General features: G+C 33.5%; 1 protein-coding gene across 1 annotated transcript in view; it reads left to right on the top strand.

The window, feature by feature from the left end:
* Window positions 1–18,289, top strand: part of TRPA1 (transient receptor potential cation channel subfamily A member 1) — a 46,873-nt gene extending 28,584 nt beyond the window's left edge. The window contains exons 15-28 of the mRNA XM_032181562.1: window positions 304–470; window positions 1,418–1,511; window positions 1,864–1,923; window positions 3,274–3,372; window positions 5,285–5,355; window positions 5,816–5,963; window positions 8,580–8,669; window positions 8,891–9,060; window positions 11,169–11,298; window positions 11,428–11,610; window positions 12,625–12,693; window positions 14,551–14,661; window positions 15,195–15,292; window positions 17,174–18,289. Of these exons, the coding sequence (XP_032037453.1) occupies window positions 304–470; window positions 1,418–1,511; window positions 1,864–1,923; window positions 3,274–3,372; window positions 5,285–5,355; window positions 5,816–5,963; window positions 8,580–8,669; window positions 8,891–9,060; window positions 11,169–11,298; window positions 11,428–11,610; window positions 12,625–12,693; window positions 14,551–14,661; window positions 15,195–15,292; window positions 17,174–17,405 (1,722 nt within the window). The 3' untranslated portion in view covers window positions 17,406–18,289. The remainder of the gene's footprint in view (window positions 1–303; window positions 471–1,417; window positions 1,512–1,863; window positions 1,924–3,273; window positions 3,373–5,284; window positions 5,356–5,815; window positions 5,964–8,579; window positions 8,670–8,890; window positions 9,061–11,168; window positions 11,299–11,427; window positions 11,611–12,624; window positions 12,694–14,550; window positions 14,662–15,194; window positions 15,293–17,173) is intronic.
* Window positions 18,290–18,604: the final 315 nt, after the last annotated feature.

Here is an 18,604-nt window from a genome sequence, read left to right as displayed (position 1 = left end):
AACACTGTCATTTTTACCTATCTGTGACTCACTGTTTGTTAGCTACAAAACTAAAAGATATTGACAAATTGGCCTTTCTTATCTACAGTTGAGTTTCCTCTTCAAATGGAATGAACTATTCTGACCGTAGACGTAGAATGAAGAATTTGTCTACAATTTCTCTGTGACAAGATTCTACTTGTTCATATTGCCAGTAAAAGCATTTAGGTCTTGTAACTGAGAGTGTCATGTGGTTTTCAGTGTGGGAAAGGCATTTTATTTTTTTGAGTCTCATTTGCATTTCCGTCCTACTTTTCTGTACAGAACACAGCTTTGCACCTAGCTGCAAAAGAAGGACATGCAAAAGCAGTAAGGTTACTTCTTGACTATGGTGCAAAAATTCTGTTGAACAAAGCAGTAGCTTCTTTTTTCCATGAAGCAATACACAATAGGAGGAAAGATGTAGTATCAGCTGTAATCTTGCACAAAAGGTAAAGTACACAGAAAATGCTTTTGTGTTTAATTTTACTTTAAAAAAAAAAAAAAAATTAAGATTGATTAAGGTTTGAAAATCTGTGGTTTAATAAGTAGGACTGAGTTCTTATATTAAATTTCTAGAGATTGCATTGTGATCTAGTGATAAAATAGCATAACTGTAATGAACATCAGGTATGTGGCATGTTTTTTCCACATTAGACTGTGTATTCAGATTCTGGAAAACAAAACAAAACAAAAACAAGAAAAAAACAACAACAAAAGCCAAATGTAGAAACCATGAAAAATAAGTAATCCTTCCCATGTCATCTCTCTACATATATACATAATTTTGTCCTTTCACAATATGTTTCAATACCTACAGACTTTTAATAAAAATATAACCATATATAAAAATATATATAAAAGGATACCATTCAAGGGAATTAATTTTCAAATTTTCTTTTAAATATTTTGCAAAATTTTAAAAATGTGTCAATTGAACTGCAATTTAGAATGTTTTATATTAAAATATAACCAAGTTCCACTTCAGGAGCAAAAGTATTGCACCACTGCTAGATGAGTGCATGTTTTGGTAAGAGTTGCAGGAGCACTGACAGTATTTAACTGTATTTATCTTACTCATCTAATCTTGCAACCTGAGATTTCAGCTTTAGTTTGTTTCCTGTGGAGTAGGAAGTATCCTTTGGAAGGATACTTATTCTTGAGAATGTTTTTACACAGTTGAAACATTTCTGCTTAGCTGCTAACAGAATTAGATATGATGGCAGCATCCAAAATGTTACTCAATTACAGCTGATTTTCCATGTGATGGTATGTAAACTTACTACATATTGTGATTTGCAAGATAATATCTAAAATAAAACTCAAATAATCTAAAACTAGTTTAATTTAAAAGAGAAGTAACTCATTCCTTGTTGATTATTTCAATTTATTTTTGCAGATGGGAAGAAGCTGTTCTAACATTCTCTCACTATTCTAATGCCAATAAGTGTCCTTTGCTGGAAATGGTTGAGTATCTTCCTGATTCTTTTAAAGTAAGTTCACTGCAAATATTAAAAACATAACTGCACCAAAAAGCCCCTTTGGTTACATTGCATCATTTGCCTTTGTTTTTCTAATGCCATCCTCACTAACATGGGTTATTATAAAATAGGAACAACATGAATTCATACATTGATTTAATTTTATTATCCTACATGTAAACTCTGGAGTTTTATGTATTCATAACATAAAACATATATTTACCATATAACCTGACTGAATGAGCACTCCCATGAGATGACTGCCATATTTGAATGTTATTTTCTTTAGCTACAAATGTTTTCTGTTCATTCTGATAAACATTATCTGTATCACCTTCATTCACTTTTCTGTTCATCTTCAAAGCTGGTTTTGGACAACTGCATAATTGAGTCTTCAGAGGAAAAGACAAGTCGAGACTTCTATGTAAGTGGACAAAAAAAATTATGAAGACAGTACATTTTATGGTCTTAGAATGGAATATGTCATAACGTCCCTGGTAATAACATCAGTGCATTATCTGGATAATAGTTAACTTAGAAAATCATCAGCTTGCCTTTTAGCCACTAATATTAATAATTTTACGTTTTTTCTGTAGTTACATAAGTGTCTTGATTTAAATTCAAATTGACTAATATTTTAACTTCATTCATTAATAATTCCATAGTTACAAATAATTAAATTTAGATTTATGCTTTTAATATGTATTTGTTAAAAAATTGTCAGTATTGGGAAGACTTTTTAAAGTCACTTCATCAGATACTAGCAATCTTCAACCGTTGGTCTTTGACTTTATTGCAAAGACAGTAATTCTATTTATTGTATGTTTGTATGTAAAAAAATAAAAATAAATAAATTTACTTGAAAGACAATACATATATTCTATACATATATTTTAATGTTTGTCAAGTTCTTATTGATACAGCATGTTTGTAGAAAAGTATAAGATCTTAACAGAAAACATTGGTGACTGATCTTATTTTATCCTTTGGGCTGCAAATGGCTTTGAAGTTCAGTTTCTGTAACCTTTGTGCTTATGCATTTTAGCAAGTATAACATCAAACCTGAGCAAACCATTGACTTTAACGTTGCTGTGTAAATTCTTACAGTCAAGCTGAGTGTCAGAGGTTATGGATATAGCAAAAAAACAGTGACAGAAACATTAATATCTATTAATGTATATGAAATGCATGCCTATCATAAGAAATACAGTTGTCATAAATAATTCCAAGTTGAATACATTTTTTTTTGTAAATTCTTGTCCAAAATTTTAAGCAGTAAATTGCTTCCACAATGCTGAAGAGGCATGAATGTTCTACAGTTACATTATCTTTAAAACCATATTAAAAAAAAAAAAATATGATTTACTACATTAACAGAAAACTTGAGAATTTTCTGCTACTAAACATTTTCTTTATATTGTATTACCAATGCCATATAACTTTAAAATACAATATTTTCTTTGAAGTCAACATAAAAAATGAATTATAGATATGAGAATGACCTTTTCAAGCTATAATATTTTAAGAACAAATGTCCCTTTTTTTTTTTTTTTTAACAATGTTTAAAATGACTAAGATTTTAAAATTACTATTCTTACAAGCTTACATCTTGCAATCATACATTGTATTTTGATGGCATGTGTTCACGCTGTCTGTGACTACACAATATTTTTTTTCTCTCTAAAGGATTAGTATTTTAAAATTTAGCACATTATCTCAGTCTTAGACTATGAGTTTTATCATATTCAAGTGCTGATGTATGTTTATTATTCAGATTGAATATAACTTCAGATATCTTCAGTGTCCTCTGACACTTAACAAGAAATTAAAGGATGGTGAAGATATTTTCTATGAACCACTTGCCATTTTAAATGTAAGTTGTTTTTTTTTGTTGTTGTTGTTTTTGTTTGTTTGTTTGTTTAATTGACATAATTCCATGCTGTCTTGTTTGAGATAAAATCAAGTGTTTTATATTTTTATCATAATATTTCTTCTCCTAAGGTCCTAACTGTATATTTAAAGTACATTGTAATAAAGTATGAGCTAAACTTCACAGAATCACAGAATTTCTAGGTTGGAAGAGACCTCAAGATCATCGAGTCCAACCTCTGACCTAACACTAAACCATATCCCTAAGCTCTACATCTAAATGTCTTTTAAAGACTTCCAGGGATGGTAACTCCACCACTTCCCTGGGCAGCCTGTTCCAATGTCTAACAACCCTTTTGGTAAAGAAGTTCTTCCTAACATCCAACCTAAAACTCCCCTGGCGCAAATTTAGCCCATTCCCCCTTGTCCTGTCACCAGGCACGTGGGAGAACAGGCCAACCCCCACCTCGCTACAGCCTCCTTTAAGGTATCTGTAGAGAGCAATAAGGTCGCCCCTGAGCCTCCTTTTCTCCAGGCTGAACAAACCCAGTTCCCTCAGCTGCTCCTCGTAGGACTTGTTCTCCAGGCCCCTCACCAGCTTCGTCGCCCTTCTCTGGACTCGCTCAAGCACCTCGATGTCCTTCTTGTAGCGAGGGGCCCAAAACTGAACACAGTACTCGAGGTGCGGCCTCACCAGAGCCGAGTACAGGGGGACGATCACTTCCCCAGACCTGCTGGCCACACTGCTTCTTATACAAGCCAGGATGCCGTTGGCCTTCTTGGCCACCTGAGCACACTGCTGGCTCATATTCAGCCAGCTATCAACCAATACTCCCAGGTCTTTCTCCGCCAGGTAGCTTTCCAACCATTCCTCTCCCAGCCTGTAGCTCTGCTTGGGATTGTTGTGCCCCAGGTGCAGGACCCAGCACTTGGCCTTGTTGAACTTCATGCAGTTGACCTCAGCCCATCGGTCCAGCCTATCCAGATTCTCCTGCAGAGCCTTCCTACCCTCGAGCAGATCAACACACGCACCTAACTTGGTGTCATCTGCGAACTTACTGAGGGTGCACTCAATGCCTTCATCCAGATCATCGATGAAGATTTTAAAGAGGACTGGCCCCAGCACCAAGCCCTGGGGAAGGGCCTTCATATAGTCTAAATAATAAATAACTATTCTTTCAGGATTATATATAAATTCTTGGTTTATTTAAACAGTTACGTGGGTTTCGAGAGAATATGCTGTAAATAAAGGTAGTACATCAAGGAAAACTGTTCTCCAGTCCCTGTAGTGACCATGTTCAGGAATATAAGACATTGAAAAACCTGACAAAGATGACTTTTTAATATGTGAACTGAAAAAATAATCTGTGCTTAAAGCAAATTTTACTGTTCTCACAAACCGCCAATCTGTTCTTGCTGTCTTTGGCAGAAAACATTTACAGAACAATATTGCAGGTTATATTTGATTACTTTTTGGACTTACTGTTGGCAACTAGATTTGGTATAGTTTTTAAGAATAAATTATTTTCTAATTAAACACAACTAGAAAATCACGGTCATTTCACATCTATGGTTGGCAAAATATTTACTCCCGAAAAATCATGTAAGTCTGTCTCTGTAGAGCATTTAGAGCTTTTACCTTTTTTTTTTTTAAAAAAAAAAAGCTTGAAATAGACCTGTTATTCTAACAAGCTACAGGAGAGAAGAGAATGGCTGGGTAGGCTCTTCTCATATATAAGAAGAATTCTAATAGCTTTGGACAAAAGTGAATAATCAAAAGAACTTTGCAATATTTTACAAACAATGTGGTTTTCACTAGGCTAATATTCAGGCTAAGAAGGTGGTCAAACTTGTTTTTAAGTGCTTTACTCATCTAGAAGAAACAAATTGGATCCTTGCACTTTCTCGTTTTGTAGGCCATGGTACGTCACAATCGCATGGAGCTACTTAGCCATCCTGTGTGCAAAGAATATTTGCTTATGAAATGGTAGGTGTATTTTTATAGATACAATTTATAGACACAATATTGCATGTCAGGATGAAGGCTATTGTACCTGAGAGCTGTTTAGTAAAGTACACATACTACTATGATGTTACTAAAGCAAATATGTATTTGTACAACACACTCATAAGCATACTTAGATTATGCTAATGTGGTTTAGTACTTAGTAGTGATTCTTTGATGGATACAAAAAAAAAAAAAAGCTGTCTTTTTTTTTTTTTTTTTTTTTTTGATATTTCACTTATCACTGAGCTAAAAAGAAAAGGAACAATATTTCAGAATGACTGATATACTTTTTTCCTCACAAAGCTCAGTGATTCATCATGAAAGGATGTTTGAAAAATGCTTGTTTCCTCATCATGAGAACATTGTTGGCTATTAAATTTAAATGCAGGCTCTTATAAATTTGTAAAGTGTTGTAACTGTGAACATTTTTACTTTCAAGGATGGCCTATGGGTTTCGAGCACATCTGATGAATCTAGGCATATATTCTCTGGGTCTCATCCCATTGACCCTTCTGGTCACCCACATACAGCCAGGAAGACCTTTGAATGGAACAGAAATCTATGAAGCAAGACCATTAGAATATGAGGTACTGAGTTTTCATACTATTTAGAATATGTTTAGGATTTTTATAGCAAGAAGATGTGATTGTTTATGTATTTACTACAGTTATTTATTATTTAGCAACTCTGAATAGAATTGTTTATGTTTAAACATTGAGCAACAACTTCTGTGGATAAATTTCAATTTCCATATCTTATCTTCAAAGTCTTTTCTGAAAAGTTCGTGTCTGCTACATGGCTATATCAGCCTCTTCCCTGAAGTCAACATTTCTTTAACACTGAAGAAAAAGGATTAACATGTATTTAATCATGAAAAAACAGCAAATAGTGGACTTTTTTAGAATTTTTTATCCTTTTAATTTTCAGCAAAAATAATTGGATATTACTCATTTTAATTTTAAGACATAGAAATAGTTGTCAATAATAGTGTTTCTGAATGTTCAAATACAGTTTTCTTTGCCTGTGTTATGCATTACTTCTCCTTGCTGGCCCAGTATTTCTTCAGTAGGTCCATAAACTGTGTGGCTAAGACAAAACAGTTTTTTCTAGTCTGTATATAGCTACTTTATGTACAACAGTAGTAACAAATGTAACAGCAGAATTCAGTATATATGAATGAAAAACTCTCTCAAAAAAAAAACAAACTTTCAAATGTATTGGCTCATTTCTTGTGTATAAACATTAAAAAAAAAATAATAATCGTGTTGTGCAAAAATGTGAATGACATACCCTTGTTTTGGAATTATGATATCTCAAAAGGAAAAACATAGCTAGGTAACGATGTAAATGCATATCATGTTGACTTCTGAATATTTATCTTCAAGTCAAAACTACAGTAGATGTGGGGATACTCTAATAATTTGTGAATATTGATCTTGTTCATGATATGCATTGGGTGAAAATGCTGCTTTAGGTGGGGCTGTAAGGAAAACAGGCCAGGATGAACTCTGTCTTGGGATAAACCTGTCCTCTAGAGGTACTTTGGGGTTGTTAGGAGACAGAAATGAACTTTTTTCAGAAGCTGGAACTGCAATAAGTAGGACCTGAAGTGACCTGAAGAAGTTAGATTTGCCCGATCCAAAATGACATTTTAGAAAAGACAGACATTGGTGTGACTGGTTGATTTCTTTGTAAGTGTTTCCCTCCTGCAGTTAAAACTAAGCAGTATTCTGTCCCTTAGGAAGGCTGTGTTGTCCCAAAGCTGAACATTGTACTAGACTTTCAAAGAAGAAATTGCAAATACTGCTTTTTGCTGAACCTGTGAATACAGCTCATGCATAGTTATACTCCTGTGTTCACCCGAAGAGCAGGAGAGTCCCAGAGCTCTGTCTCAAGCTGTGGCATACTGGCATTAATGGACAGAAGTTATTGTTGTGCAGTGATATCTTCAAATTAATCAATTTAAAATGGTGATTTTTATCACTAAAAACAAGGATTTTGAAGAAAATAGACAAGAAAAATATTTTATATGTCATTCCAGGGGAGAAAAAGAAAAGAAAAAAAGGAATTCAAAAAAAGATATGCTAGTAGAAATATGAAATAATGTAAACTCAAGGAATATAAAAGGTCCATGAGGATATCCTGATGCATGAAAAAGTCTGGAGAACCACACACCCAGGCCAGTGCATGCAAGTTTCTCAAAAATTCAAAAGCCAAGACTAGAACTGGAATAATTCATGCTCAAATTAACTAATCTTCCTGATGGAAGATAGGAGAAGGACAGAAGCAGACAGAGGAAAGGTTCTGATTGCCCCAGGTCTTTGAGACATCAGGAAGAAATGTAACTGGACTAGGGAGTTCTATCCTTCAGTGAGGAATGATGCCAACTGGTGGAGAAGCAGTGTACTGATGAGGAGCTGTGAAGTTGCTGCCTGAGAGACTAAAGCAACACCAGCATATGTCATGCAGTGGGGCAGTCAGCGTCGTAGTGATTCTGTAATGGGAATGAAGCCAGGAATACCAGATCCTGAGGGGAGCACAGCATTAGAGAATGTGGTACTGTTCTCTGAATCCAGGTTAAAGAGGGCACAATGGGGCAAATGCTGACATGTATAGCAGCAAGACCTCTGATGGCAAATTGGCTTTACAATTTATTTATTAAAGATAAAATTCCCTGTTGTTATCTATGCCAGTATAAGGCATTTCACAATAAAGTTGGCTTTGCTGATACTAATTGTAAAGAGAGATGTCAAAGGGAGCAGCCACATAAGGATGCCAGGACTCCAAATTGTGCATCTTCCAAAGACTTCTGTTGCTATTCCTGACACTACAATATGATAGTGAAGTTATGGACCATAGAATTTATCTTTATGTTCATGTAGTAGCAAAACACACCAAAAAAAACGTGGCATAAATACTGCAATTTCAGTTCCCAATCTTGAACAGTAGTAACAAGGAAGCTGCACAGCAGTGGTTTATCATTGGAATGTGCAAATTTTAATATTTGGTTTGCATTAAACATGATATATATTACATGAATTTCACAATAAACATTAGTAAAATATAATTTAGTCTGTTTGTTTGCTTCAGATAAGCTTATTACTATCCTAACTTGGCAATATAATGTATATATAGTAGGTAGAGCAAAAATAAACATTTAACAATTTCTGATTTGTTTTGTGCTGTTTTTTTTTTTGTTTCAGGACTCATACTTCACAAGGGTGTGTATGTGTTTAGTTTTAATTATGAGTTTACTGGGAATCTGCAAAGAAATATTTCAGCTCATTCAGCAGGTAAGTTCATAAGGAAATATATGCATAACATCAATCACAATCATGTGCATAGCAGTTTGTATTATATTGAAATATATCTGATTTTTCTCTAATTGTAAGGGAAAGATAATTTATTCCTATATATGAGATTACAAGTGAGAAGAGGATTTAAAACCTGTTATTGAATTCAGTCCTTTAATGATGCATGACTTGTAAATATGCATCTCTCTCTTAAATCCTAGAAATTGAAATATTTGTTGGATTACTCCAATCTACTGGACTGGACAATTTATACTACAAGCATAATTTTTGTGTCTTCTTTATTTATTAATACACCAGCTCATTTGCAGTGGGAATGTGGAGCAATTGCTGTATACTTGTCTTGGATGAACTTCTTGCTTTACCTTCAACGGTAAAAATTATTTACAAGCTTTACAATAAATACTTTCAATATTTTACAAATTATATATATTCTAGAGTGTAACTTATCATGTGATAATCCTATTTTTAATTTATGTATTTATTTTAAACTATACAAGTTTCCAGATTAGGATCATAGGATTTTTTAAAGTATTTTTATTTTTTAACTTATGAACTGTGAAGTAGTTTTTTGTGCTTTTCATGTATGGAATCACAGTGTGTAATGGAAACATAAGAAATAACAAAACTTATTTTAATGCCAAGTGAGCAAAGTCACTGGATATGTCTTTTAAAAAAGTGTTTTATTATAGTATGTAGACTTCAACTTGAAGAACAAGCAAACAAACAAAACAAACAAAAAAACCACAACCCAAAATAAAAATATATACCATCACAAAAAAAGAATGCAAATTACAGGAGGCAAAAGGACAACAATCTGTTGTTACAACACCTGAGGGAGGGTAATATCTTCCATCATTTTACAGAGTGAATGGCACACCCCACTTTTTTACACCATGATGTCCTGTAAAAGAATTCCAATGGGTGAAATTATTTCTTTAGTTGACATTAAGTCTATTTATTGCCATAAATGACCCCAATCATATGGGTAATACAGTGGTGTCTGAGAGTCATGAACTTAAGGAGAGTTATGAAGATGGAAAAATAGGGTGGATGTACTGCTTAATATTAATAAAACATGTTTGTACCTGAGCAGGAGTGTCTTGCATAAAGATGATATATGGCTGAACAGGAAAAAAAAAAAAAAAAAAAGTGTTTTGAGCTGCTAAAGAATCTAAGTGATAACCCAGCATATATGCTTTTCAGACTCTTATTCCATGTGGTTTGACAGATAGACAAACATGCATTTGCTAATTAATTTTAACAGCATTTTACTGTAGTTGGGATGTTTGAGGACAATATCTTTGATATTGAGACAATATCTTTATGATATTGTCTCTTTATGATATTGCCTCTGTTGACAAACCTTGCCTTGCATGTGTCTGACCTTAGATGACTAGTGAATGGGCTTATCCTTTCTTCTTGGCTGTGTTCAATGGGCAAAATGAGTATGGAACCTAAACAGTAAAAAGTACCCAACCTTACCTCTTTTGTGAGATTAAATGCTTCCCTTCCCTGCTTATGTCGGTAGAACTTTACAAGTACTCTACAAGACGTTTCTGTAACTGAGTCAGGCCATCTCTTCTGAAAGCAAGTAGTTCTGTTGACTTCAGTGGTGTTGTATCTAATAAATACAAATTTATTTGTATTAAGATTAGGTTTGTTTTACTTCCAGTTTGATGTTTTCAGACTTGCAAATAATACTGGGGGGAAGAGGGAGGAGGAGGAACCCCATGAAGGGATTTCCTCAGTTGCTATTTTCATAGCATTAAAAAGTTATCTGGTCCCTGAATCTGCTTTTTGGGGAAAACAGTTCATGTTCTGAGAATTGGTTTTTGTATAAACCAGGAATGGAAGGGGCTTGCAAGCGTACAGACTGTTGTTAGAAACACAGGTGACTTAAAATAGTGCTACTCACCTTCTCTTACTGAGCAATATTTTTTTCTGCTCATTTGTTTTCCATGACTTCTAGTGTCATAAAAAGAAAAATCTTTTAAAATCAAGTGTATGACTACTAGATGTATAATGGTGCCAGTTGTCCTTTGTTCTAATTGCTAATTTGCCTCACAAAACAGCAAAAAAAAAAAAAAAAAAAAAAAAAAAAAACAAACATACAATTAATTTCCTAATATTTAGAGAACAAGTTGTACAGTATAGTACTTTCAGTGACTATGGACAGAGTAAAAGTTGTCGATAAAAAATACTTATCTTGAAATGCAGCTCTAGTGCATTAAGCATAAGATTCTGTAATTTAATCTTGCCATAAATAAGAACATTCTTTTGCATGTGAAAATACAAAATATTTAGACCATCTCAGAATGTCCAGAGGCGAAATGTTTCTTATCACACATAGAAAGTAGGATAACTGATTTCATATTTAACTGTATTGCATATAAGAGACTGTAACTGTAATGTAACTGTAAGAGACTGTAACTTCAGTATTTAATTTTGCTTATCTTTTTCTGTTTACTTATTGCCCAGGTTTGAAAATTATGGCATTTATGTTGTAATGTTCTGGGAAATTCTGAGGACTTTGATTAGGATTGCTGTTGTTTTCTTTTTCCTGATATTGGCCTTTGGACTGAGTTTCTTTGTCCTTTTGGGTTCACAGGTTAGTTGAATGGCACAGTTAATTTTTTATCATTATAAATATTATCTTTGAATAAAGAATGTCAAGAGATTATTTAGAAATTTCATAGTTTTGTGGTATTTTCTTGACTTTTTTTTCTTCTTTTTGCAGCAAACATACAGCACGCCACTGCTTTCTGTAATGAAAACATTTGCAATGATGCTAGGAGACATAAATTATCATGATGCATTTCTTGATCCATTACTGAGCAGTGAATTGCCGTATCCATTCCTGAGCTACACAGTTCTCATTATATTTACCTTGCTTATTCCAATCCTTCTTATGAACTTGCTAGTAAGTAAACTACTTCTCAATATACAGAAGTGATTATGCATATATTTATACACAGTTTTGGCATATAGCATTACTTTAGTGCTGACTTGTGACATTCATTCGTTATTTAACAAATAGACGTTCTTAGTAACATATTAAAAAGTTGCCTTTCCCTTGACTCACATTTCCTCCAGTTACTGTACAGTTAATTGTTGTAGAGTTATCTTGTATCAGGTAGTAACTGTATGGAATTTGCTGAACTTCAAGAAAGTCTTCCCCATTTCCTGGGTTCAACTTTAGAATAGGCAGGAGCACTATTAGAAGCACTTTAGAATAGGAAAAGCACTATTTTTATTCTTTGCTGAGGCATAGTCCCTCTGGTCTCTGCTACATTTCTCTGAGTTTGTACTGACAGTGGAAAAAATGTAAGAATTAAGGCTTAGTGCTCTGGGGTGATTCTGGACCAACATTCGCACATTTTGGTCTAACTTCATGTTGGAGAGAGTAAAGTAAATAAACAAAATTAAGTAAACAAAATGAACTGGAAAACCTATACGTAGTGAGAAAGGGCTAAAATAAAATGCATGTATAATAAAAATAATAATAATAGTTAAATCATTTTCAGCCATATTCCATTGAACATCAGTTATTGTATTTAGTAAATCAGGGTTTCACAAGAGATGAGCATTAATGATCAATTATTTTTTCTTAGATTATTTATTGTCACAGTGATAGTATTCAATCAGTGGTCAACATGTATTTTTCTCTTAACATAAAAGCAATCATGGATTACAGAAGAAGGGATTTTATTCTTGACAAATCTTTTACATTGTTTTTATTAGTAGTAGACAGTTGACCTTAAAAAAGCTTACTACATTTCTTGATATGTGTTTTTCAAATATGCACAAAGGAGTTGTGTTTCCAGATTCAAGTAAGCAAATTTAAATTTCAAGTTATCTGGACTTAAATGTGAGTGAGAAATACAACAATAAAAACACAATAAAATGTTTCTTTGATCCTGTGATGTATTTTTAGATTGGTTTGGCTGTTGGGGACATAGCTGAAGTGCAAAAATATGCTGCACTCAAAAGGATTGCAATGCAGGTGAGTAGCATACCATAGAAGCAACAACTATAGGAAGTAGATAGCATAACTAGAACACTATCAAGATAATTAACTAATTTATCATCAACATCCCTAACTAACATTCAACATCTCTATAAAGCAAATTGTTGAACATGGGCATCCTAACTTAACCTTATTTTCAATCATGGGAGTCACTGTCAAAAAAGCATATGTAAGCAGGTGCATTTTTAAGGAAATTAGAAGAGCCAGATCAATGAATTTTGAGTTATTTCAATAACAGAATGTCAAAGTGAATAAGTGCACTGTTTGAAACTGGAGTGTTGCATGTTAAGGTGAGTCAAAAGAGGGTCAAAGTACACGAGAATCAAAAGGAAGCCAAATACATTGCAGTATACTGAATGCTCATGGTGGTTTGTGCACCAAGACGATACTCTGCGATGCCAGGTATAACCAAGGAGCTTAGGGTCACATTTACAAGTGTATTTAGATACCTTAAGATGTATGTAGACATCTAACAGAATTTGCATTAAAAGCAGAAGAGTTTAGTAATTTATATGCCTTTTTACATTTATTTTAAGAAACACAAAATTTGTCATATATTTTTTTCCTTGTGAATTGCATATCAAGCTTGATTTTTCACAAGTGGAAATATGCTAAGTATACACCTGTCAACTAAAGAGTAAATATTGCTTCTCACAATGTGTTCATAGAAACTGGCTGTTCATATGCTGCAGAGAGAAGTGTCTTTGCTCATGTTCCCTGCTGGCTCTGCTTTTTCTAGAAAGTTTCAGAGCCTACATAGTGCCTATAAAAGGAGAGATGTGTACACAGACAGAATATCCAAAGACAAGAACAGTTCAGAAGTACCTTCTGCTGGTAGTTACATAACTTAGAATTGTGTGCCGTACTGGCTTAGTTCAAGCATATTTGAAGAAATAAGTAACATTTCCTTCCAAGAGTTATAAAAAAGACTGAAGTAAAGGTATAAGGACAGTTAATGTTTTTCATCTGTTTAAGTATTTTGTTGCCAACAGAATGCTCAGGAATGGTGGTGTCTTGCCACTTTAGACAGTGCTGTGAAATCTTTATTAAGCATGTAACATTTAGTATGTTTGATAGGATTATGATTGTCTGCTTATAGGCTTATGCTGTATGTCCTTTTCTTTTAGATACATATGCTTAGTATTTCTGTAACAATGTGAGAATGAATGGAAAGGTGGCATCTGCTGAAAAGGCCACTTACATATTCATTTTACCTTTGGGAATACTTTACTCACAGGCATTCTACTGGCCTCCTAATCTATACTGGCTTTGCCAGAACCTAATAAAAGAATATAGCACAGTTAAAGAAAGAAAGATCACTCTCATTATTTGGTTTCAAAATCTGTTGCTATGATAAGTATTCTGTCTTTGAACTTTTTTGCTCTGTAATTCTATACTGTAACCCTCAAGGTAAAAAAGATGTTCATTTCACAAGAATTAACTCAGGTTTTTTATTTTTTAAAAACAAAACAAAACAAAACAAAAAACAACAACAACAACAACAAAAAACATTTTAATTGTAAGAGTGCATAACTGTGGAATACTTAACTCTGCTAAAAAATCTCAATGCTGTTATAAATAGTGTCTAGTTATTAATAACTATTATTATCTAGTCATTATTAATTATTATTAATTATTATTAATACTGTTATTATCTAGTGTCTGAGCTACACAGATCAAATATTATACTACGGTGTGCAGTGTAGATATCCTCTAGGACTTGATATCTAGTAATAGTGATTTGAATGTAATGACATAACTGTTATTTTCATATTGTAATGTGTCATTATCTTAAGAGAATATATCTTACTCTAAATGCGAAATAATGTTTAGGTTAATCTTCACACAAACTTAGAGAAGAAGCTGCCATTTTGGTTCCTAAGTCGGGTGGACCAGGAATCAATCACTGTGTATCCTAACAGACCAAGATACTGTGGATTTATGGTAAGATGTTGAATCTTAGACTAAAGATTTCATATTTATATGTGTTATGATTGACTTAATTTGTACACAGATTGCTGGCAATGTTGTATTAATAAGACTTGATCATTATTTGATATCACTAGAAGCATGTTTAAACCTTGATTGTCTTAACTAAAAATGAACAGTTAAGTCTTCAGTTTGAGTGCAGCCCAATTTATTCAAATATAATTAGTGTTTGAGTTCTTAGTGATCTGTGACATTATGAGATGAGACAAACTACAGAAGTCATTCAGACTGAAAATGTAATTACTCCCTTTTGGCATTTCTTCTTTTATTTGTTTACTTTTAATTTCAACTGTTGTTGGTAGAATGAATTTTCTGATTAAACACATTTTGCAAAACAAATGTTTGATATACTAAAAATAACTTTATAACTGAAATTGTTTTCAACTTTTAACAGTGTGTTGAAACTGTTACCATTCACCCTTTTGGGATTTTTAATCTGTTTTCAGACTATAAAATCTGGTTTCATTTTGGTACTTTGTTTTGTTTAGAGTGTGTTCCAGTATTGCTTTGGGTGTGAGGACTCTACCACAGATGCACAGAGCACTGATACAACCTTAGAACTGGAAGTTCTGAAGCAGAAATACAGGTATTCATTGTGTTACTTTATTACAGTAAGCACAGCGAAATTACAAATATATTATTTAAATGAAGTGTTCTAAAACTCAATGCTACACCTGAAAAGTAAAATCCAGTGTATCTTTTGTCCTTAAATAAGCTCAATCACTATGGCAACTTAGTATTTTATTTTATATTCTGTAATGCATTTACTTTCAAAATACTTGAGGGTTAGAGAAATATTTTTATCCCATGGCAGCAAAGGAGGTGGAGGTCAATTGTACATTAAACTGAACTAAACTAATGAGGAAAATGAACTTTCATTTCAAAATCAGAGGTTTGGATATGGAGGTTTTCCAGAGTTACACTAAAATTAAAATTAAAGTAATTCCAGTTGGTTTGCAGATACACACAATCTGTAACTGACATTGCAGTGGTCAGATGGTAAATCTGCTTCAGTTTTTTTTCCCAAAAAATTGATTGTTGTCCTGGTTCTCCTTCAGACAAATCATCTGTTTCCTAAAACCTTGGAAAGAATTCTCTGTATTGTACTTTTCTTACTTATCTTACCGATGTTATCCATAGGAATGGTTTCAGAAAAGCCTTCCATGAATGTACAGCTAGAAAAATCTATTTTTTTTCTCTCTCTCTCTCCCCCCCCATCAATGCCTCCCCTGCCTCCATATCCAAGCTCATTCTGTCTCTCCTTTTAATCTACTGATTTTTTTTTGCCCTGCACATAATCTGATGAAGTATGTAGGACTGAAGCATGTAGGACACAGCAAGAATTGAGGGGCTGTGGATACACCCTACAGATGTTGGCAAGCCATGGAACTTAACAAGTCTTTCTTCAAGTCTATGCCACATCAGTGTATTACGAAACAGCATAGAACATACTCTTTGTTTTTCTACAAAGAAGGAAGAAAAATAATATTTTCTATAATTATAGAATTATTTGGAATGGAATAACTTGTGGCCACTTCACTATGGAAAATTCTGCTCCGAAAATATGTCTCAAAACTTCGTTTTACTGTGTTACCAACATGTTTTTGTTGTCAGAGTTCAAAACAGCATTCAGTTCCTGCTGAAGCTAGTGGCAATCAGCACCAAGTATTTACACTCTTCGTTTTGTTTTGTTTCATTTTGTTTTCATTAATGCTAGCTAATTGTTACACTACTTTAATTCTTATGGTACTTGATTGATAGCCACATGAAAACAACAGTAACTAAAGAAACCCCAAAGTGTTCTTCAAAGAGTCTTTTCAGTCACTCTCTATATGACTTTGTGCTGTAATTTTGTGAATTCTAAAAAGTAGAATTTTAAAAATCCTGCTTCATGCTTTCATAAAGACAGTTTCTACACACATTTACTATTTATTCCATTGTTCCTTAAAAGTTAACAGATAATGTGTTCTGTATGTGTGATGCTAAATGATGCTTTTTATTTGTATTGATTGCACTTTGGATAGCACTTTTAAAGAAATTAGTATGTGTCTCATCAGTTTGACACATGTGCTGTTAAAGTAGTTGTGAAGTCCACCAGGTGTCTGAATGCTTATTTGCTGTTGCACACCTGGTCTTTTTTTCCTTGCCATACTAATTGAGTCAGAACTATGGAAGAAAGTTCAGAATTTTACTTTATTTGAGAGTGAGACTGCTCTTACATTAAATATATGTCACTTATCTCAAGATCCATAAATCTGTTCTTTAATATAATTTCCTGGAACCTGGAAAAGTACCACAGCTTAAAAAATCAAATGTACTCCAGAGATAATTAGCAGAAGGGAGAAATTGAGGACTGACAGATCTTTTGTATCTGTCCTTTGAAACCAAATGGCAAAGCCCCTTTTATGCATATATTTTTTTTTTCTCTCTCTCACTCTTTTTTTTTTTTTTTTTAATCTTCTTTTAGGCTCAAAGATCTATCAACCCTGTTGGAAAAGCAACACGACCTCATTAAACTGATTATACAAAAAATGGAGATAGTATCAGAGGCTGAGGATGAAGACAGCAATGATTTATTTCAGCACAAGTTTAGGAAAAGGCAGTTAGAACATAAGAATAGTAAATGGGATACAGTGTTAAAAGCTGTTAAAACAAATGTGCCTAACCCAAGCACAGAAAAGAACAATAGCTTCTTCTAGACATTTCTGTGATAGTATGGTGTATTAATATTTTGCTTTTCTTTGGGGTCAGTTATCTTAATGTCTGTGCATAATGTCAATGTGACACATTATTTATTCAAGTATAAAAATAAATTCAGATCCAAACAAGGATGTAGGTGCTCAAAACAGTATTTAAGGAGACTAAAGATGTCTACATCCAAAACTGTGATCCTGAAAGTAGCTGACTAATCAGGAAAGTGCCTAACTCACCAGATGCCAGCCTTGCTGTCCTGACAGTTCCCAAGGCTTCTTTCTAGGTCTATTCCTGAATTTGGCCCTAATGCTGTTATATACTTAACTACGATGCTTTCTGTTACAACTATTTTTAGAATTTCAGAATTTTTAGAAATTCAAATTCCAATTCATCTAGTGTTCAGATGTTTTGAGAGAGCCAATGGGCTTTATGTAGACTAACAAAAAGTAAGAAACTAACCTGGCAGATTCTTTGGAAGCTTTGCTGAGTAAGGACTGCAGGATCAGGCCTGAAAGGTAAGAAATAAAAAAGATTACAAAAATGTAATCTAAGGCAAGGACCATTTTCTTTTGTGGATAACTATATGCAATTCTCAGAGGAATCATTTGGACTAGTATGCCTATAGCAATGATAGAATGACATGCTAAATACTAGTAATTTACAACTTAATGTCCTTATACTGCTAGTGTGATTTTGGCCTTCCTGATATCCTGAAAACTGACCTTTCTGCTTTAATCTGCACACTGTTTTTGTTATTTACTAGATATTCAATGAATTATGTAATATACGGTAATATACCAGATGTGGAAATAAACATGAATTAAACTGTGTTTAAGTACCTGAGTATATTTGTTGCAAAAATAGTGCTAATAAAATAATTATGACTATATGTGGTTGCAGTCTTCTGTGGTATGCCTTTGAATTTAGACTATTTGTTTAAGAGCTTACTATGCATTAATTCTTCATGTAAGGAACAATTACTGTTCCTGTTTATTTAAAACCAAGGTAGACACCAGAAAATTAATTCTCACTGTACAGAACTTGTCCAATCCTCAAAAAACACAGAAAGATGCACTACTAATCAGGGAGACTTGTACCTTAAAATTACCATGGACAATGCTCTGTTCAGTAGGGAAAGTGCTTTCTCATCCAACTGCTTTATCCCAGTTTTGAGACTTTTAATCCTTGCCTGGTAAATAGAAAA

The sequence above is a fragment of the Aythya fuligula genome, chromosome 2 (genome assembly GCF_009819795.1).
Source record: "Aythya fuligula isolate bAytFul2 chromosome 2, bAytFul2.pri, whole genome shotgun sequence".
In the NCBI taxonomy this organism is placed as follows: domain Eukaryota; kingdom Metazoa; phylum Chordata; class Aves; order Anseriformes; family Anatidae; genus Aythya; species Aythya fuligula.
The sequence above is the reverse complement of the archived record's forward strand: the minus strand, read 5'-3'. Positions and strand labels throughout refer to the sequence as shown.